At 42.2% G+C, this 21,893-nt stretch overlaps 1 protein-coding gene across 3 annotated transcripts in view; it reads right to left on the reverse strand.

Moving 5' to 3' along the window:
* Nucleotides 1-836: 836 nt before the first annotated feature.
* The window catches only part of LOC134617125 (protein NLRC3-like), a 28,852-nt gene continuing 7,795 nt past the window's right edge, over nt 837-21,893 (reverse strand). For 2 of the 3 annotated variants that reach the window (XM_063462314.1, XM_063462313.1), the window contains exons 6-11: nt 19,633-19,806; nt 19,123-19,296; nt 18,673-18,846; nt 11,880-12,053; nt 1,898-1,944; nt 837-1,749 (exon numbers count right to left, since the gene is read on the reverse strand). In XM_063462314.1, the coding sequence (XP_063318384.1) occupies nt 1,217-1,749; nt 1,898-1,944; nt 11,880-12,053; nt 18,673-18,846; nt 19,123-19,296; nt 19,633-19,806 (1,276 nt within the window). In that variant the 3' untranslated portion in view covers nt 837-1,216. The remainder of the gene's footprint in view (nt 1,750-1,897; nt 1,945-11,879; nt 12,054-18,672; nt 18,847-19,122; nt 19,297-19,632; nt 19,807-21,893) is intronic. The other variant, XM_063462315.1, reaches the window with a different exon arrangement.

Below are 21,893 nucleotides of genomic sequence, written 5' to 3' on the forward strand. Positions count from 1 at the left end.
AATCTTTGGGCTGAAGGAAGGACAATACTCGGTGTATAAATGCTCAATCAACAATCATTTATTTCCATACAATTCAACACTTAAGAGCATAAGAACCATCATGATGGGGAGAGATGCTTGAAGAGGGTCACAGCATGTCTCAAAATGGTGACGGGTTACTCAGCCTTTTATAGCCTCTAGTAGCCCCCACCTAGTCGTAAAAGCCTAAACATTCACGTTTTCTCTCTTATGGCGCCTGAGTCATGACCTCGGCTCCTTGTGTCTCTGCTCTCTGTAAAGGTGGGGGTATGGAATGTGGTCTATCTTCTCCTATCCTAGACACAAGGTCTCCTGCATACAACATTTCTTTTTATGATTCAGCAGTAAAGCATGTCAAGAAAACAGTGTAACACATTCACAGCAGATCAAGGATACAGAGTGATGCACACCTATCTAATGAACTACAAAATGATTATGTTCTTTTAACACAAAAGTATAATGGGAACTAAACTATATACACAGCACACAATCTAGACTAAAGGATATTATATGATCTACAGCAGTTAACATAATTGAACTACTTTAACTACAGATATAACATAGCCTATAGCATAATAATCTCACACCATCACCAGTGTGTGAATGGGTGGATGGCTGAATGTGGTGTAAAGCACTTTGTGGTCCATATGGACTAAATAAAGCGCTATACAAATACAGGACATTTACCATTTTACCATTATGATCTCTCAGTACAATCATATTCTGGTTAGAACTGCATTAAAAACTATTGAGCCAATATTTTCAGCTTATATGGCTGAAACATTTTCAAATGATGAGTGAAACAGTAAGAGCATGTGGAGATTTTGGAAACATCCCATTAAGAAAGAGAAATCAAACATTTGAATTCATTTTAATGAGCTCAGACTTGTTGAAAATGCAGATGAGCTGGTTGTGAACTGAACTTCAGAGAAACACAACATACTGAGATTCACTGTGAAGCTTTGAGTGGAAAAAGCCAGAAAAACAACATGTGGATCCTGGAATAATGGGAGCTTCCATCTTTAAAGGACTGAAGAGGAAGAAGTTTACAAGGAATCATTTAGAAGAGTTTCAAACATCAACTGATTGAATCCATGAATGTGAAAACGTGTTTGTGAGTGAAAGAGACAGACATGTACAGACTGAACTATCTGTTCAACAGTCAGAGTGTTTCTCTAACAGGAGACACTCTTTACACTCAGCAAAGGGACACTGAGGAACCAGATGCTAACCAAAATCCAGCATAAAGAGTTTCAGTGAATGTGGTGTTGAAGGTGTGGAGGTGGATCAGAGTGTCAGAGGAGACTCCGTAAAAGGACAGAGTGCCAGCAGGACAGTCCACATACACTGCTACTCTGTTAGAGGCAGAGGAGGAGGAGGAGGAGGAGATGAGTGTTTCGCTGTTATTGTGCCAGACGGAACGCGGGCCATCATCAGAGCAGGTCAGACTCCAGGACTGCTCATTGTGTCCAAACCAAGAGTCCTTACCCTCTCTTTTCCTTCTGATTCTTGTGTAACTTGCAGATATATAAATGTATCCTTTCCACTCGACCTCCCAGTAACAGCGACCAGTCAGACCATTTCCACACAGCAGCTGATGACAAACATCAAATCTGTCTGGATGATCAGGATATGACTGAACCTCCTTCACACGTGTCACCTTCCTGTTGTTGTCAGACAGTTTGAGGTTTGTGTGCACTGTGTTTGTGTCGATTGTGAGTTGACAGGAATCTGATGGAGAGAACAAACACAATCCAGCTGCAGTTATTGATCCATCATCTGTTCATTGATTGACACTTTGATGATGACTCCTGACATGATGAAGATGGTTGAATGTGTGCTGCTTTGTTTTCATGAATCAAATTAAAAACACACTTACACTTCCTCAGACCTGGTCTCAACCATCGGACTCCAGCAGGCTCCACCCTGAAAGGAGGAGGGGGGTCAGAGCAGCACAGTCAGCATGCACACATGGACATTACATGGCTCTCATACACACACTGTTACACACTGATAAAGGAACAGTCCAACATTTTTACAAATAAATATAAATAAAGGAGCAATCCAAAATTTTCACAAATACACTTCAATCCATATGTGGATTAAACTGCTGATGATTTCAACTGATCCTGGATCTGTCAGTACACCACTGTATTGAATGAAATATAACTGATTCAAACTGTACATCGTGAGAGTTGCAAAGCCGTTGCAATTTGGGAACATTGCATACAAAAATTGTCAAGTCAAGAAATACACTTTCACAGATTGGAGAGTGTTACGACCCCTGGCCTCGGAAGAAGTGAGCCAGCCTTCCTCCAAGCTACTTCAAGCGTGCCAACACCCACAGACGATTGGCTGGGACCCTGTGGTTTGCACCTCTAGGGAGAGGGACCAATCAGCGGCTGATTGGTAACTAAGTAAGTAAGTAAAATTTATATAGCACTTTTTGCAGATAAAAATCACAGTGCTTTACAACAAAGAAAATGAAAAATGAAAAGAATGTGAATACAGCAAATAATGTAAAACAGTAAAATACAACAAATTAATTAAAAGCTTGCCTACGTAAAAATGTCTTCAGCTGCTTTTTAAAAGAATCAATTGCTTGCTTTATTGGCCATATGTAGGTTGCCCCACAGAGGAATAGAAGGAATAGTAGTCCGAAGGAAAACACAGCAGTCGTCCTGCACAGCGCTACCATTCCAGCGCGGCGCGCAGACCCGCCGTCTTCCCCCACAGGAAAAAAAAAGCATCGAAGGCGTTTGGAAAGGGAGGGGGATGAATGCGTGCTCATCAGTGTAAGTGTGTGTGTATGCGTGTCCAGAGTTCAGCGGAGACAGTGTCCTTCGCCCTGCCAGGCCAAGTAAACAGTCTACCAGCCAACCCAGGTGGCCTTGCATGGAATGGGGAGGAACAGTCTAAACACAGTCTTATCTGGGATTGTTTTGATCGGCTCCAGCCTTGAGCCCGCAGCTGGCGCCGGAGGGGTAGCCGCATTAAGATGGCGATTTCTTTCCAACAACTCATGAAAATTTCGAGCTGTTTTAGCTTTAGCACCTCGACACCGACACTGGTCTCTCCATCTCCCGTTGGATAGCCGCCAGTTTCTCCATGATGTTGTTTACCTGCAATTCCGTGGTCTTGTCAATCCTTTGCTCACAAAGCAGATTCTGAGACCTCACGACCACAGCCAACTGATCCGTGATGTTTTCCAGCTTCCGCCCATAGTTGTTGATTTGAGCTGATTCTTCCCTGATGTGTCCCAGTATCCGCTCAGAGATGTTATTCTGAGTATTCACTGCAGCCGCAATAGCCTCCAAGCTTTTGACCATGTCCCCGTCTGTGAGCCTTTTCTGAGAAGCCGCGTCTCGTCCAGTCAATCCAATCTCAGCGGGCAGCTTTGTGGGGGTTTGAGCAGCCGGTTCCGCTGTCTTAATTCTCCGATAAGCCAGGGCCAAGCCAGCTCCGATCAGCAAGAACCCTGTTATCATGGTTCCGAATAGGTAGATATCTTCAGCGTCCTCGATCGACAGTCCCGCCAGGCACACGATCCTCCATTTCTGCCACCCGTCCATCGTGTATCCAGCAGGGAAAGTCCCTCCAGGGCACTCAGGCTCTCCCGAGCCCAAACTTCTCGTTGAGAAGAGGGTGTCAATAGCATTCAGAGACCAGTTGATCAAATCCATAGTTCTCTTTAGGTTTTAGACACAGACTGTGAGAGAGTGTTCCAGGGAAGTAAGAAACTCAGACAAGACAAGGACACAAGAAGCTAAGCAGGGAAGATAAGGGCAGGAGAGGAGAAAAGTGCGACCGCCTTCGTTGAGAGCTGAGAGTCAAGATGGGGTCTGTACAGCATAAAACCAGTGGGAGAGAATTCCACTGACTGAAAGGCCCAATCACAACGAGTTATAAATCTAGTGCGTGGGGTCACCAACAGTCTCTGACCTGATGACCTTAGAGCTCGGGAAGAAGAATGCGGTTTCAGCATGTCAGGTATGTAATGGGGGGATCTTCCATGTAGGGCCCTAAAGGTTAAAACTAAAATTTTAAAATGAAACCTAAAACTTACAGGCAACCAGTGAAGGGAGGCCAAAACTGGAGCGATATAAGATCTTCGCTTGGTGCCTGTTAAAAACCATGCTTGCAGTGTTCTGCACAGTCAGGGATCCAGGGTATAATAATAATAATCCATATTATATCCACAGCTACTTTCACCCTGGAGAGAAACTAGTGAGGGAGACCATCAGGACCAAGCTGGGGGTCCTGGGTCCAGAGGTTTGGAGAAACTTCTTCCCTTTCTTTCATCACAGCTGTCCTGTGCCAGAAGTTCTGTTGACCCACTGAGAGAGGCATCATTTAAGAAACAACAGGAAGACCGAAGCTCATCGCATTGATCAAGCAGGACTCATGATCTTCACCAGCAGCTCCCTCACAGGGAAATCTTCAGCACTCCTCCGTAGGCCCGCCCCAGGAGATGGATAAACCCAGCATTTCATGAACACTGTGATGGAGACCTTTGGTTTGTGTAATGTTATAAATACTCGGATACTCCCCAGAGGCTCCAGTTTTTTACATAAAGATATTATATTCAGTCCTGTAGAAAGTTATATATTTAAAAATATACGATGCTCTCTGGTTACTCTGGTATGAATAACTCTGAATCACTTTATGGTAAATAACACACTATCTGCAAAAAACTGTGAAAGAATTCCAGAAGACAAGTTTGTAGTTCAACATACAAGTGACGACCTTTGACCTTCATCAGGTTTTATTTAATTGTGTCCGAGAAAATCTCATATGCTCTTCATGCAGCTGAGTACATCAAGTGTTTAAAACGGAAGCTGTGCAGGTCTGAGATCAGCAGCTTTGTGAAACACCAAACTGAGGTCCTGTTAATGCTGATATATAGTGACACTGTTACATGAGTGATTAATCCTTTTATTGATAAAGCTAAAGACAAAAAAACAAAACAGCTGCAGCTTTCACTGACAGCACATGTGGTACTTTAACCTTTGTACTGTTTTCATCAGTTAATTTTGCAGTTAACATGTGAACATGTTGGATGATCTGTCTCACTTGGTGGTGCTGAGGTCTGAATCTGAGGGCAGCTCCTCTAATCACAAAGAGAACAGAACCATCAAACTCAAATTTTATCCCTCAAAATTGAAATAAAGCTGATTCTTCTGTCCTCACACACTCACGATCTGAAGTTCTTCTCTTACATTTTTTCAGTATTACAGTACACTACAGTACTTTTATCCATAGTTTCTGATTAATGAGGAGTTACTGAAGTACAAGCTTTTAAAAAAATGTTACTGTCTTTACAGATGTGGCAAGACACTGAAAACATGCTGTTGTTTGCACATATTTAATATTCAGCTCTGCACAGGAGCTGCAGCAGGGTGCAGCCTGTTGTTTTTAAAGTATAATACTTGTAATAAAAGTGCAGTAAGAGTAATTAGTGACTGAGCAGCCCGGGGCGTTTCTCTTGATTTCTTTAGTCAGGGTAAATTCATTCACCTGCACTGATTAGCTAAACGAACCCTGACAGCCGAGTGCTCATTTTAGCTAGCTAGGTCTCAGGAGGTAGCTAAGGACAGTAGTTACGGATTAGCTTACAAACACGATTAACTTACCGAAAAAGTGCAGCGGGGCCTTGGGTCCTTCGGTCGGGTAGTCCAGTTTTCTGAAGAACACCTCAGGCTGTCAGGTTAAAACAGTCGGTCGTGTTTTCGTAACGTAAACGCTGGTCCTGCTCCCAGAGCCTACGCTCTATCTGCTATTCCCGAACAGAGATACGCAAGTTTCTCCGTGACTGCAGCTGCCAGTCAAAGTTGCTATGATGACGTTTCACCCCAATTTAACATCACCGCGGTAGGAATTAGAATCAAACTTGTGGGAAAGGAGACTCCTTGGACATCAATCAGCGTGATGAGAACTATTGATAACAGAATCTTTGGAAAAAAATTATCAAAGGAGAATAAATTAATTTTAGTCTGACCCCAGTCCCATCCGCTGTCGCGTCGTCCATGTGTTATACAGTCAATGAGTGTAACCCATATCAACTACACACTGTCACATGACCCACGTCAGCTGATTTGAGGTCCCGCTCCTTCCAGGTTCGACTCCTGCTGTGGCTGTAAGCTTATGGCGTTTAGAACGGCGTTGGAAAACAAAGCGTTTTCTCCCCTCAATTTGTATATGAAATCTTTTCACCTCACTGGTAAGTGTCTTTAACATCTACCAAAACCAACCTTTTAGTTGTCAGTAACGTGTCGATTGTTTCTGCAATTAAAAAAATGACTTTGTTCGGCGGAGTTCCCATCGTGAGTATAACTCCTGTTCAAAAACTTCTGTTTTTGAACACTTTTATTTATTTAAGCACTAAAATGGGCTTTCTTTGAAACAAAGTGCAATTGGCTGATTATTGGTATGTGTTGCCTTGAATTCGGCTATGCTTGTTTTTCTTTATTGTCGTTTTGTACTTGTTTGTAGTGAACGCTACTGGAATGTATAGATTATGCTACGTAGCCAAAATGATTAGTAACTTGTACCTTTGTGAAATATGATGATGATGATTCTTCACATTGTTGCATAGAATTGCAGAAAACTGTATTTGTTTACCGGTAAACTGAATTGAACTTGATGTGCTAATGGACATTTTTCTGGCCAACAGGTCAGATTTTTTTTCACCTTGAATTGATCTTCTTCATATTGAAGTGGCGAGCCCGTAGGACCATTCTTTTCCCCTCTTTTCCCCCACTTTGCAGTCTTTGGATTAGGGACATATTTCCCCATTACATGAAGCTGGAACCTAAGGAGGAATTCCTTAAAAGCCAACTTTAAAAAGAAACTTTAAAAAAAAAAAAAAGGACGAAAAGGACTCTTAACAAAAGGACTCTTGCACAGAGAATCACAGCATTAATTTATTAATTAATTGTGGGTAATTATGTTGTGTTTTGTATTTATTATTTTTGTTCCATTTCCCATTTTTATTCAATATATTTTTAGTTTTTCCTAAACAAGAATTTGCAGTCTCTGGTCTCGTCATTCACACCATCTAGCCCTTAATAACTTTGTGTTACACGTGGCGAGCCAACCAGGAGCCTGATGTGTGAATGAGTGTTTTTTGTGTTATTTGATTTAATTGAATATTTGGTATTTTCTGTAGTTTTGAGAAGGTCCGCGACAAGCAAAACATGAAGTTTATTCAGAAAATTGGGGTCAATGTTGCACATTCTGTCATTGTTTCTGGTGCCACAAACACTGAGAAAGATGAGGAAATTCTTAATTATTTGAAACAATATGGTTGTATAAAAAAGGTTATTTTCATGGATGACACGAATAGCGTGTTTTACAAAAACCTGATCGTTGAATATTTTGATAGTTCTGTGTTAACTGCTCTCAATACATTTTTCCCGTATACTCATCAGTCAAAGAATTACTCTGCTTTGATGTTTTGTGTAAAATCGCTTGCCGCGGAATGCACAGCCACAGCGGGAGTCCAGACCCCTGCAGATTACCTCGGCGAGCTCAAGCCACTTGCACGCCACAGTGGCAGGGATTTTGCAGATATTCTGAAGGAAATGATGGGACAAATCAGTGAGCATCTGGAAGGAATGGAATAAGACAGTGACTTAGAATCATGGAGCCTGCACCATCTCTGCCTGGGCAGCAGGGGTTGCCAATACTGATTGGTGCAAACACACTGGACTTGGATTATGAGAAAGCATTCTCAGACCAACAACCCTCCTTTCCAGCCCCACACGAAGGAGCGGGGGGGAAAGGAGGGGTGCTGAAAATTCTCGAGCAACGATGACGGACCACAGACCATCCCAGCTGGAAAAACTGTTGCCTTGGAGGGGTCAATTTTCGGACATTGCCTCCAGGCCGAGAAGGCTGTTTTGGTGGAACATCTGACTTCGTTGCCTCTGCCAGGTGGCTTAATGGTCCCGTCTTGTGTCATGGATTTCCCTTCTCAACAGCCATACCACTTACCTGTGGTAATCTGCAGCCAGTCTGATCATGATGTAACCCTCCCAACCAAAGTCATCATTGCTGAGATCAGTGCCATTCAGTCCATTCAGTGTCAAAAAAGGAGTCATGACAGTATGCCTCCTAACCCTGTAACTTCTGGATTCAACTTCAACTTTGTTAACTCCCCCTTAACATCGGAATGGAAGAGTCGTATTGCTGAAAAGTTAAACGCCCTCCATGATGTCTTCGCCAAACACAACCTTGACTTTGGGAAAACCGACAAAGTAAAACATCAGATCAAGCTCTCTGACCCTACTCCCTTCAAACAGCTCCCAAGACCAATCCATCAAGATCTAGATGTCGTGCGCCAAAACCTGAAGGAGCTGGTTGAACCTGGGGTCATCAGAGAGTCAGACTCACCCTTTGCATCACCCATTGTCGTGGTACGAAAGAAAAATGGGAGTGTGCGGCTCTGCATTGATTACTGGAAACTAAATCTGCAGACCATCAAAGATGCATATGCATTGCCAAAGTTGGAGGATACCTTTACAGCTCTCTCTGGATCAGAATGGTTTTCAGTCCTTGACCTTAAATCTGGTTATTATCAGATTGAAATGGAGGAGGCAGAAAAGAGCAAAACAGCATTTGTATGTCCACTTGGATTCTATGAGTTCAACAGAAAGCCCCAGAGAATCACAAATGCACCCAGTACCTTCCAACGACTAATGGAAAAGTGCATGGGAGAAATGAACTTGAAAGAAGTCTTGGTCTTCATTGACGACTTGGTTATTTTTGCACCAACGCTTGAAGAGCATGAGAGGAGACGACTGAAAGTTCTTCCGTGTCTGAAGGAATTTGGACTCAAGCTCTCAGTTGAAAAGTGCATGTTCTTCCAGAAATCCATTAAATACCTGGGGCATGTTGTGTCAAAGGACGGTGTGCAGACAGATCCAGATAAAATCGAGACCCTTAAGTCCTGGCCAGTTCCAAAGAACCTTAAAGAACTCCGCTCTTTCCTGGGTTTTGCAGGATTTTACCGCAGGTTCATCCAAGGCTACTCCAACATCGTCAAACCTTTGCATGACCTTACTGCTGGATATCCTCCATCTCAGCTGAAACTCAGAGCCACCATCAAGTGAGACCAATATCTGGATCCTAATGAACCACTTGCCAGTCGCTGGACTCCTGCATGTCAACAAGCCTTTGCCACCATTATCAAAAAACTCACCACAGCACCAGTACTTGCTTTCGCCGATCCCCAGAAGCCTTACCTCCTCCATACAGATGCTAGTTCTACTGTGCTGGGAGCTATTCTGTACCAGGAGCAACAAGGACAAAACCGGATGATTTCCTATGCAAGTCGTGGTCTGTCGAGGTGTGAGTCAAAATATCCAGCTCACAAACTGGAATTTCTGGCTCTTAAGTGGGCTGTTACGGAGAAGTTTCACTCCCAGAACTGCCCCTTCTACTCCGAGACCAACATCGCCTGGAGCTCCAAAATGCCATTGTCGTGAGAAGGAGGCAAGTTGGGGATCAGCTCTATTACCAGCTAGTGTTAGAACTGCATGACAAGATGGATCATTTGGGCATCGAACGTACACTCGTCCTCGTACGTCGAAGATTCTACTGGCCAAAAATGGCCAATGATGTGTGGAACAAAGTGAAGACATGTGAGAGATGCACCAAACAGAAAGCCTTACCTGAAAGAGCAGCACCCCTGGTGAACATTCGAACTTATCGAAATTTGGAACTGGTTTGCATGGATTTTTTATCACTGGAACCTGACAGGAGCAGAACCAAAGACATCCTTGTAATAACAGATCACTTTACCAAGTATGCTGTCGCTGTCTCCACTCCAAACCAAAAAGCAAAGACTGCCGCCAAATGATGTCTCTGGGACAATTTCCTGGTACATTATGGTATCCCAGAAAAGCTCCACAGTGATCAAGGACCTGACTTTGGGTCACGCACAATAAAAGAACTCTGCAAAATGGCTGGAATTCACAAAATCCGAGCTACACCATACCATCCACAAGGTAATCCAGTCGAGCGTTTTAACAGAACACTCCTGAATATGCTCGGAACGCTCACCACTGAAGAGAAAATTCAATGGAAATATTTTGTTATGCCCTTGGTCCACGCATACAACTGCACCCGGAGTGATATTACTGGCTACTCACCATATAAGCTCATGTTTGGTCGACAACCTCGCCTCCCGACTGACCTTGTCTTTGGTCTGCCTGTGGACGATGATCAGCCCACTCATTCACAGTATGTCCAGAACCTGAAGTAAAATCTAGAAAACAGCTATGCCATTGGAAATGCAGAGAAGCTCATGGGAAGAAACAAGAGCCGTTTCGACCAACATATCACCCCCCCCCCCCCCCACCCCCCCGAACTAGATGTTGGTGACAGGGTGCTGGTACGTAATGTGAAACTCTGGGGCAAACACAAAATTGCAGACAAATGGGAACCAGACATGTACATGGTGGTAAAAAGAGCAGACAATCTTCCAGTGTACACTGTCCGACCAGAGAACAAATCCAAACCAATTCGTACTCTACACAGAGATCTCCTCTTACCCATGTGGATCCTTGCCGGATTCCGCTGGAACCAACCGAACAACTGTAAAACCAACCAGTAAGCAGTCACTCAACCTTTCTGATGAGGACCGTGCACAACCTCAGTCAGAACATGAGGACGACATTATACCGCATCAATGGTTTGATCCTGTCTCAGAGCCTTTGCAATTCACCACTCTCAGCAATCTGCCAAAACCTTCCTCTACCGTTCCAGCCACTGAAACTTTACCATCTGATACGCCATTCAGTGAACCTGCTACGCTCCCTTTGCCTCCTGTTGAGCCAGCAGAGAGCGAGACCCCTGACTCAGAAACCCCTGTCGAGAAGGAAGCTCCTGATACTGTGGAATCAGAGGAGAGTCTGTCCTCTGCTGAACCTACCAATGTTGAATTGCCAACTGAGCCCAATATGTCCTCTACTGCTGATCTACCACCTGCTCTGAAGTAGAACCTGTGAGAACATCAACTTGGACCAGGAAACCACCAGACCGGTTACAATACTCTAAGCTTGGTCAGCCCATCTTTAAGACTATTCAGGCACTAGTCCATAGCTTAACCACCACCTTCACTCATGCACTGGAGGAGGAAGATGACCATCTACTTGCTGCCACTGAGCAACCTGTCATCCGGAACTAGCCACCATGTACAGGGACGTACATGAGATCGAGCCCTCATGTACGTCCCTGTACATGATGGCTAGTTTTTTGTACAGCATACACCACATTGTTAAGTTTGTGTTTAGGAGTTTTATCTTTGGGATGAACCAGTTTCTGTCTGGGTGTGTTGCTGGGTCTGAAATGCACTGTGATGTCGTGCTTGGAGAAAACTCTCCTAAGTTTTTCTGATACACTGGCTACATAGGGGATGACAATGTTGTTGCGTTTGTCCTTCTTATCCTCCCTAGTTTGTGTCTGATCTTCTTTTCTGGGAATCTTTGCAGACTTGATGAAAGCCCATCTAGGATAGCCGCATGTTTTAAGCGTTTCCTTTACACGTGTTCCTTCTTTTTCCCTTCAGGCTTAGAGGGAACATGTTCTGCCTGGTGGTGTAGGGTCCTAATTACTCCAAGTTTGTGTTCCAGAGGGTGATGAGAGTCAAAGAGGAGGCACTGGTCCGTGTGTGTGGGCTTCCGGTAAACTTCAATGTTGAGGGTTCCATTCTCTTCACTGCGCACAGCGCAGTCCAGGAAGGGCAAAAATTTCTGCATGTATGGTTGTTCATTTCATATCTCCATGAAGCAAACAGGAAGTGAGTAAAAAACACAAGAAAATATTTCCAGCTCTTTTATTCGACATTCTCTCCATACCTGAGAGTGTCCAGTCTCCAGCGTGGATCCTTCAGTCCAGCTGAAAGCAGCTTCATTCCTGAGTCTCCTGGATGATTGTAGCTCAGGTCCAACACTGTAAGATGGGAAGGGTTGGAGCTCAGAGCTGAGGCCAGAGAAGTACAGCCTTCCTCTGTGATCAGACAGCCTGACAGACTGCAGACACACAAAAACACTTCACTTTAGGTTTGTGTTTTCTTGTCCTTTTTTTCAGATATGACCCTCATTCATTGCATCCATTCAATTCAAGTTAGCTTTATAAAGCAACAACTGACAGCAGTGGTTTCATGTTGTACAGAAGTAAACTCTACAATATTACAGAGAACACCCATACAATCTGACATTTTCTTAGAGCAGCACTTGGCTTCAGTGGGAAGGCAGAATTGCCTTTAACCACAAAGAGACCCCCAACAGAATTAGGATGAGGGAAAAGAGAAAAAGAAAAAAAAATAGATTTGTTCTCTTTGTATATCAGTGCTGACCTCAGGAAGAGTTTACTGGTGACTAGTGGTGCAACGGATCACAGTTGATCTGTAATCCAAACCGATCCCACTCCACGGTTCGGCACGCACATGAACCGAAGATTTGAAAAAGAAGAAAAAAAAAGTATGTGTATGGTGCGCGTGGTGGGTCTGTCAAGCGATAGTTATGGCCAGCGCTAACGGTCCAAGTGGAGGAGCAGAGGTGTTTGCGGTATTTAAGCAGCCCTTTGCTGCCCGATCTGACCGGGCTAAAACTATTACAAAAGCTATTGGGGTGTTTAGCTGCAGACGGGAGGCCGTATTCAGTTGTGCAAAACAAGGGGTTTAAACTATGATGAACGTGCTTGAGCCACGCTATGATACCCCGTTAGCATCCACTTTAGTGGCAAGATCGTTCCAAGCATGTATGAGTAGGAAAAGATTTAAGTTGTGGCTGAACTGTCCCAGGCATCTTCTGTTTCCCTAACTACTACAAATTGGTGGACCTCCAGGGCAAGCTACGTGACCGTGACAGCTCATTATATGACAGCAGAGTGCGATATAATGAGCGGTATGTATTATTGTAGGGTCTACCTTACAATATAAAGCGCCTTGAGGCGACTGTTGTTGTGATTTGGCACTTTATAAATAAAATTGAATTGAATTAAATTGAGTGGTAGATACAAAGACTGTACTGCCCTATATTGTACCATAATTTTTTTTTTAAATAATTGCGTGGAATAAGTCTTGAGTTGAATGTTTTTAACAGGCAAAAAATACTTCAAGAAGTAAATAAGTAAATGTTAAATTTGTCTTTTTTCTTTTTTTGCTGATCCGAAAATTGATCCGATCCGTGATTTAAAATTAAAACCGCAGCTTTACGTGTTCACTTTTTTTTTAAACTACTGGTCATACAGACAATATTGATTTGTAAATGATTAACTAACAATCTTGTCAACACAGAGTTCTTTATTTTGAGCTCATTTCTACAAGAAAGTTAAGTTACCGTATTTTTTAGACCATAAAGCGCACCGGATTATAAGGAGCATTAAGCAAAACAAAACAGTCAGATAAGTCAAACTTTACTCAACTCATCCTTCTTCCTTCCTCCACTTCCATACCATTGAATTATTAATTTTGAATTCTCTCGTAGCTGCTATATTCCCATGTTCTACTGCGTGAATGATACAGTTTCAAATCTGCTTCGTAAGCATGTCTCTTAACAGGTGACATTTTGGTTTCCTTATAATATTACCGTATTGTGTGTGTATGTTAGAGCACATTACATATTATTCAGTTAGGTTCCTGACTACAGTAGCCTTAATGCTCCGACAATCCATCAAGGGGTGTGGCTTCATACCTTACCAAAGTCGTACTAAAACATTTTGACAGATTTTTGAGCGCCGTGTACCACATAAAATCGGTTCGCGGTCAGTAAGCACAACCAGAATTCATACATATGGCGCACTTTTGAGAAGATTAAAGGATTTTAAGTGCGCCTCATAACCCAAAAAATACGGTACTGAAAAAGTTCTTGTGCTTAAAGTGCTTCACTGAGCTGAAATTTAAGCTTAAAATATCTCAAGATATATAAAATAAAAAGAAAGTCTGAATTAAAAGTGCCTCAAAGGCTTTGAACTGAACATCTCAATATCTGAACATCTTACCCTCGGCATGGGCATCTGAGAGGTTTGCCCTTGACTATCTCCGATTGGTTTAAACCATGATATCGGCATAATGTTGTCTGTTGTTGACTACACAGAGACTTTCAGAGTTGCGGAGACAGTTTTTTTTTGTTAACTCGAACGGCTGGTAGTACCGGTGCAAACTAGGACTTTTAGGGGAGGAACATTGGCGTAATGTGCAGGTGTCGCCTCGTGCTGTTGGACTACTGTGGGTATTCCCTATATCCTTCCCCCTTCTGCACGTCTGTGCAGAGACAAGTGCGTGACACACAAATCTATAGAACAGCAGCAGAGCAGAGTCGGTGCATTTAGCTACTCTAAGCAACACCTTCATGATTGGTTTAGGCCACGATATGGGCATAATGTTGTCTGTTGTTGACCACACTGAGACTTTCAGAGTTGCAACCTAAGTTTTTTCTTCACACCATTGAGAAATAAGGGTCGCATATTCGACCAAATTGGTCGCACTCTATTGCCTTGTGGTATCATGATATCTTTAGCATATGATGGAGCATAAATAATTCAATTCAATTCAATTCAATTTTATTTATACAGCGCCAAATCACAACAAAAGTCGCCTCAAGGCGCTTTATATTGTACAGTAGATCGCACAATAATAAATACAGAGAAAAACCCAACAATCATATCATATGACCCCCTATGAGCAAGCACTTTGGCGACAGTGGGAAGGAAAAACTCCCTTTTAACAGGAAGAAACCTCCGGCAGAACCAGGCTCAGGGAGGGGCGGCCATCTGCTGCGACCGGTTGGGGTGAAAGAAGGAAAACAGGATGAAAGACATGCTGTGGACGAGAGACAGAGATTAATAACAGATATGATTCGATGCAGAGAGGTCTATTAACACATAGTGAGTGAGAAGGTGACTGGAAAGGAAAAACTCAATGCATCATGGGAATCCCCGGCAGCCTACGTCTATTGCAGCATAACTAAGGGAGGATTCAGGGTCACCTGGTCCAGCCCTAACTATATGCTTTAGCAAAAAGGAAAGTTTTAAGCCTAATCTTAAAAGTAGAGATAGTGTCTGTCTCCCGAATCCAAACTGGAAGCTGGTTCCACAGAAGAGGGGCCTGAAAACTGAAGGCTCTCCCTCCCATTCTACTTTTAAATACTCTAGGAACAGCAAGTAAGCCTGCAGAGCGAGAGCGAAGTGCTCTAATAGGGTGATATGGTACTACAAGGTCATTAAGATAAGATGGGGCCTGATTATTTAAGACCTTGTAAGTGAGGAGCAGGATTTTGAATTCAATTCTGGATTTAACAGGAAGCCAATGAAGGGAAGCCAATACAGGAGAAATATGCTCTCTCTTTCTAGTCCCTGTCAGTACTCTTGCTGCAGCATTTTGGATTAACTGAAGACTTTTCAGCGAGTTTTTAGGACATCCTGATAATAACGAATTACAGTAGTCCAGCCTGGAAGTAATGAAGGCATGAACTAGTTTTTCAGCATCACTCTGAGACAGGATATTTCTAATTTTAGAGATGTTGCGCAAATGGAAGAAAGCGGTCTTACATATTTGTTTAATATGTGCCTTGAAGGACATGTCCTGGTCAAAAATGACTCCAAGGTTCCTCACAGCATTACTGGAGGCCAAGGTAATGCCATCCATAGTAAGGATCTGCTTAGATGCCATATTTCTAAGATTTTCAGGACCAAGTACAATAACCTCAGTTTTATCTGAATTAAGAAGCAGGAAGTTAGCGGCCATCCAGGTCTTTATGTCTTTAAGACATTCCTGCAGTTTAACTAATTGGTGTGTGTTACCTGGCTTCATGGATAGATAGAGCTGCGTATCATCTGCATAGCAGTGAAAATTTATGCTATGTCTTCTAATGATGCTGCCTAGGGGAAGCATGTATAATGTAAATAGAATTGGTCCTAGCACTGAACCCTGTGGAACACCATAATTGACCTTAGTGGGTGAAGAGGACTCTCCATTTACTTGAACAAATTGGAGTCTATTAGATAGATATGATACAAACCACTGCAGTGCAGTACCTGTAATACCTACAGCATGTTCTAATCGCTCTAATAAGATATTATGGTCAACAGTATCGAACGCAGCACTAAGGTCTAGCAGGACAAGCACAGAGATGAGTCCACTGTCAGAGGCCATAAGAAGATCATTTGTAACCTTCACTAAAGCTGTTTCTGTGCTGTGATGAGCTCTGAAACCTGACTGAAACTCTTCAAATAAGCCATTCCTCTGCAGATGATCTGTTAGCTGTTTGACAACTACTCTTTCAAGGATTTTTGATATGAAAGGAAGGTTGGATATTGGCCTATAATTAGCTAAGACAGCTGGGTCTAGAGATGGCTTTTTGAGTAAAGGTTTAACTACAGCCACCTTGAAGGCCTGTGGTACATAGCCGATTATTAGAGATAGATTGATCATATTTAAGATTGAAGAATTAATTAATGGCAGGACTTCTTTGAGCAGTTTTGTAGGAATGGGGTCTAAAAGACACGTTGATGGTTTAGAGGAAGTAATTATTGAAGTTAACTCAGAAAGATCAATTGGAGAAAAAGACTAACTTAACATCAATGGTACTAAAAGTAGCTGTAGATAATATTACATCTGTGGGATGATTATTGGTAATTTTTTCTCTAATGATAAAAATTTTATTTCTGAAGAAGTTCATGAAGTCATTACTAGTTAACGTTAAAGGGATTGTTGGCTCAGTAGAGCTCTGACTTTTTGTCAGCCTGGCTACAGTGCTGAAGAGAAACCTGGGGTTGTTCTTAAAGGTTAAAATATCAATACTACAGTCTAAATATCAGGAGAGCAAATCAATATGCTTTCAGATGTGTGGCTACATGTTGGTGACCTTTTCCTGGATTCTGGAATCCAGGAAAAGGAGGGGATTAACAACCCCAGGGATTAATAAGCAGGGCTTTGTATATGGGAAAAATTATTTGAAATTTAACTTTCAATTAGATGGTGAATCAATGAAGAGAAGCTAACGTGGGAGAAATCTGGTCACTTTTTCTAGTATTTCAGCACTCTTGTTGCACCATGTTGGATGAACTCAAGGTTTAAGCCTGTGAGTAACAAGTGTATGAGTTTCTCAACACCACTCTCAGAAAATATTTTTACATTTTTATCAAAACTGATCACAGAGAGAAGAAATTACTAGTTTTTATCTTTAATGTGCACATTAGATGACATAGCATGATCAAAAGGACCCCAAGATTCATGGACTGTTATGAGAATCTTCACAGAAAACAACAACAACAAGTTTTCAATAACAAAATAAACATGAATAAAAAGAAGGAGGGTGTGTTCCAACTACAGGAGAATCACACTCCTCAGCCTCCATGGGAAAGTCTTTGCCAGGGTGCTGGAAAGGAGAGTCTGTCTGTTGCTCGAACCTCAGATACAGGTGGAACAATGCGGTTTTCGTCCTGGTCGCGGAAAACTGGACTGGCTCTTTATCCTCTCGAGGATACTTGAGGGCGCATGGAAGTTTGCCCACCCAGTCTACATGTGTTTTGTGAACTTGGAGAAGGCATTCGACCGCGTCCCTCTGGGTGTCCTGTGGGAGGTGCTGCACGAGTATGGGGTGTCTGGCCCATTGCTACGGGCCATTCGATCCCTATATAACAATTGCAAGAGCTTGACAACAATAATTTGGACTGGTTCATGGTGGGTGATGGGTTCCGCCAGGGCTACCCTTTGTCACTGATTCTGTTCATAACTTTTATGGACAGGATTTCTAGGCACAGCAAAGTGGTGGAGGCCTTTCACAAAGGTAGCCTCAGAATCTCATCTCTGCTTTTTCGCGGAAGATGTGGACATGTTGGCTTCATCTGGTGATGGCCTCCAGCTCGCATTGGAACGGTTCGCAGCCGAGTGTGAAGCAGCGGGAAAGAGGATCAGCACCTCCAAATCTGAGGCCATGGTTCTCAGCCAGAAAAGCGTGGAGTGCCCCCTCTGGGTCAGGGACGAGTTCCTGCCCCAAGTGGAGGAGTTTAAGTATCTTGTGGTCTTGTGCAAGGGAGCGGGAGATCAACAGACGGATTGGTGCTGCGGCTGCAGTGATACGGATGCTGTACCAGCCCATCGTGGTGATGACAGAACTGAGCATAAAAGCTAATGTCCCTACTGTCACCTATGGTCACGAGCTGTGGGTAGTGACCAAAAAAAACGAGATTGTGGATACAAGCAGCGGAAATGTGCTTCCTCCGAAGGTTGGCTGGCCTCTCCCTTAGAGATAGGGTGAGAAGTTCAGCCATCCGGGAGGGGTTCAGAGTAGAGCCGCTGCTCCTCCACATTGAAGGAGTCAGTTGAGGTGGTTCGGGCATGCGCCCAGGAGGCATCCTTATCAGATGCCTGAAGCAAAGAAGCCCAGACCTCCCTCTCCCCAGCCCCTCCCTCTTGCCTGGCCTGGGAACGCCTTGGTGTTCCCCCGGACAAGCTAGAGGAGGTGGCTGGGGAGAGGGAGGTCTGGGCTTCTTTGCTTAGGCTGCTGCCCCCATGTGCGAGCCCAGATAAGCAGAAGAAGATGGGTGGGTGTTAAAGGAAGCTGACAATTCTGTAACCTTTAGCCATTCATTCAAAATGTAATACATATTCTAAATAATACTGAGTAAAAAAGACTGATCTCTGACCTCAAAGTTTCCAGTGTACAATGTGGACTCTTCACTGTGGCAGACAGAAGCTTAACTCCTGAATCTTTCAGGTCATTGTCACTTAGGTCCAGCTCTTTCAGACAAGATAACTGGGAGTTGAGAACCGAGGACAGAGTGTCACAGATTCTCTTTGAGAGGTTACAAAGAATTAGCCTAGAAATATGAAAAAGACACACATAAATAGGTGAATGTAAAGTATTGATAGTACATTGATGAGTTACAAGGTCTGGCAATATTGAAATGGTTCAGGACTGACTGGAATTGCTGTCTATATTTTAAAGACCTAAGAAATGTGACAATTTACTGTGATTTAAAAATTACGAAAATACTAAAACAACAAAAAATGGATGTCGCTAACATTTATTAGCTAAAAGGTTTGATTGGTTACTTCTGTAATTTGACGAAAAATAAATATCCATTTGTTTTGACCTCAGAGTTTTCAGTGTACAGCGTGGACTCTGCAGTGCAGCAGACAAAAGAAAAACTCCTGAATCTTGTATGTTGTTGTTACTCAGGTCCAGCACTCTCAGGCAAGAGACCTGGGACCTGAGAACTGAGGACAAGGCTTCACAGCTTCTCTCTGACAGGAAACAGCCACTTAGCCTAGAAATAAAGAACACAAAATCACACACACGCACGCACACACACACACACACACACACACACACACACACACACACACAGATAGACAAGGCCAAATTTAAATTGTATTCATGGTGCACTGATGAGTTACAAGGTTGGTAAAATGTAGTAGTTTTTCAGGACTAGCTGGAATTGCCATTTTAAATGCCCCACAAATGTGATGATTTACTGTGATTTAGAAATTAGGATAAAACAAAAACAGATTAATGAAATTCCTATTCATAAGCTAAAGATTTTAAGTGGTTAATTATGTAATTTGATAAAAAAAAAAAAATTTAAATATCCGTTTGTTTTGACCTCAGACTTTCCAGTGTACAGCGTGGACTCTGAAGTGCAACAGACAAAATATTAACTCCTGAATCTTGTAGGTTGTTGTTACTCATGTCGAGAAATCTCAGGCAAGACACCTTGGACCTGAGAACTGAGGACAAAGCGTCACAGCTTCTCTCTGACAGGAAACAGCCACTTAGCCTAGAAATAAAGAAAACACACACACACACACACACACACACACACACACACACACGGCCAAATTTAAATTATATTGATGAGCCTGGTAAAATGTAATGTTTTTTCAGGACTGGCTGGAATTGCTATCTTAATTTTAAATGCCCCACAAGTTTGACAAGGACAGGACAGGAAACAGCCACTCAGTCTAGAAATAATAAACACACACACACACACGTTTAACTTGAAGAAAACTAATATCAGAGTGTAGTGCAATTCATAGTTCACAAAATAGCTTAAAATTTAAGCAGAGAACAAATAAAACAACTTAGAAATTGCTCAGTAAAATCACAATTGTAGCTCTTAAAGGAAATCAGTAAGCAGCTGATGCATTTAATGACACTAGTTCAGTACCTACTGGCACAGACACACAGGACTCTTGGTCACTCATCTGTGATTATTGTTGTTAGATACATTTCAAATTAATCCTGTTTTTATTTCAAATACTGGACCCTAATGCAGACCCTCAGTTCATCCTCTATCTGAAACAAGTTTTAGCTCCTTTCCCTTTAAGCCCCACCCCCTCCAGTTGCTAGTTTAGATATTCTGTAAACCTAAACTTTAATCCTACGAAAAACAAAATTTCTAATTTCCTGATAGTCAGATCTATCTGTACATTTTAGCAGCAGGATTCACTGTGGTATTGTTTCAACAAGCTTCTGCAATGTCACAAGATTTATTTGTAATTTATTAGTAATTGTCCAATAGACCCTGTGGACGAGAAAATGCTAACTTCCTGTCTTAAGACCGGATGTTAGGGCTGCCACAAACTACTATTTTGATAGTCGACGAGTCACCGATTATTTTTGCGATTAGTCGACTAATCAGATCATGCATCCATTGGACGTACAACGTACAGCTTATTGCACCAGTATGCATCTGCTCTTATATAACTATCATTAGCTTTCAACTGTGTTTAAGGTCTATGCTAACTAAAAATAAAGACAAGACGACAGTTTATTAAACTTTTAATGAAATTTGCAGTTTGTTTCGGTGGAGTTAAATAAACTCAGCCGTCTGCTCCTTGCTATCTAAAATATAACAGGACACTGGAGTAAATTCTCGAGCATCTCACACTTCTTATAATCATTTGTATGCTTGACGTTTATTCAGCTCTGTAAAAACTATAACTTTAATCTCAGCCAAACCGATTTACTCAGGAACAAATAAAATACTGAAAAAAGCCAAACAATAACATTGTTATTGTTAACAACACAGCATGTCAACAAACCGTGAAAAAAAAGCCACAGGATATTAAAAAAAAAAAAAAAAAAAAAAAAAAAAAAATAATACATGAATGACTGCTGGTAAGGGTCTTCTATATGTTAGTATTTAAGAAGGGTATGTTGTGACTTATCTTCACAATTACAGTGGTTCCTGATAGGGCTGTTCGATATAACGATATATATCGGGTGACCATATAAAAACGTCTATCGTTTCATTTTACGCTATCGTTTGTTTCGTGGTATCGCAAAATAAACTGTTTACCGCAATATTTTTTCATCATTTTGATGGTCACTGTAGTGGCTATTAATTTCTTAAAGTTTTCTCTTTCTCTTATATTTAAAATAACCACACTACGGACGGACAAGCGCTTGTTTTTATACGTTTTCGTTAGCAACAACGACGGTAAAACCACGGCGTGTCCGCTTGTTTATTTTCCACATAAACCTTTCACAATAAAGCTCAAGAGCCTGTTGAGACTTTTCAAAATAAACTGAATCACGTGAAAGACGCAGAGTATTTACGGATGAGAAGCAAAAAAGAGCCGTCAGGTGCTAAAAAATAAACCTTAGACTCAAACGTTAGAACAGGCTTTTCCCCGCAGCACGCTGTGTAATAAATACTCACAAAGAAAACGGCGGCCGTTACAACTTATGTCTAAAAATGTATCGTTTCATGCATCAGTTAAAACACTCGACTCCAGGTACGCGACGCCCAGCTGGAAACACTTCACGCAAGTCGAGATGCCCGAGATTCACAGAATTTACAGAAAATGTTACATTTTTGTAATTTATATCGTTATAAATTAGATGATAGATGTCTTAATA

This window comes from Pelmatolapia mariae, linkage group LG18, assembly GCF_036321145.2.
Source record: "Pelmatolapia mariae isolate MD_Pm_ZW linkage group LG18, Pm_UMD_F_2, whole genome shotgun sequence".
NCBI classification, from domain to species: domain Eukaryota; kingdom Metazoa; phylum Chordata; class Actinopteri; order Cichliformes; family Cichlidae; genus Pelmatolapia; species Pelmatolapia mariae.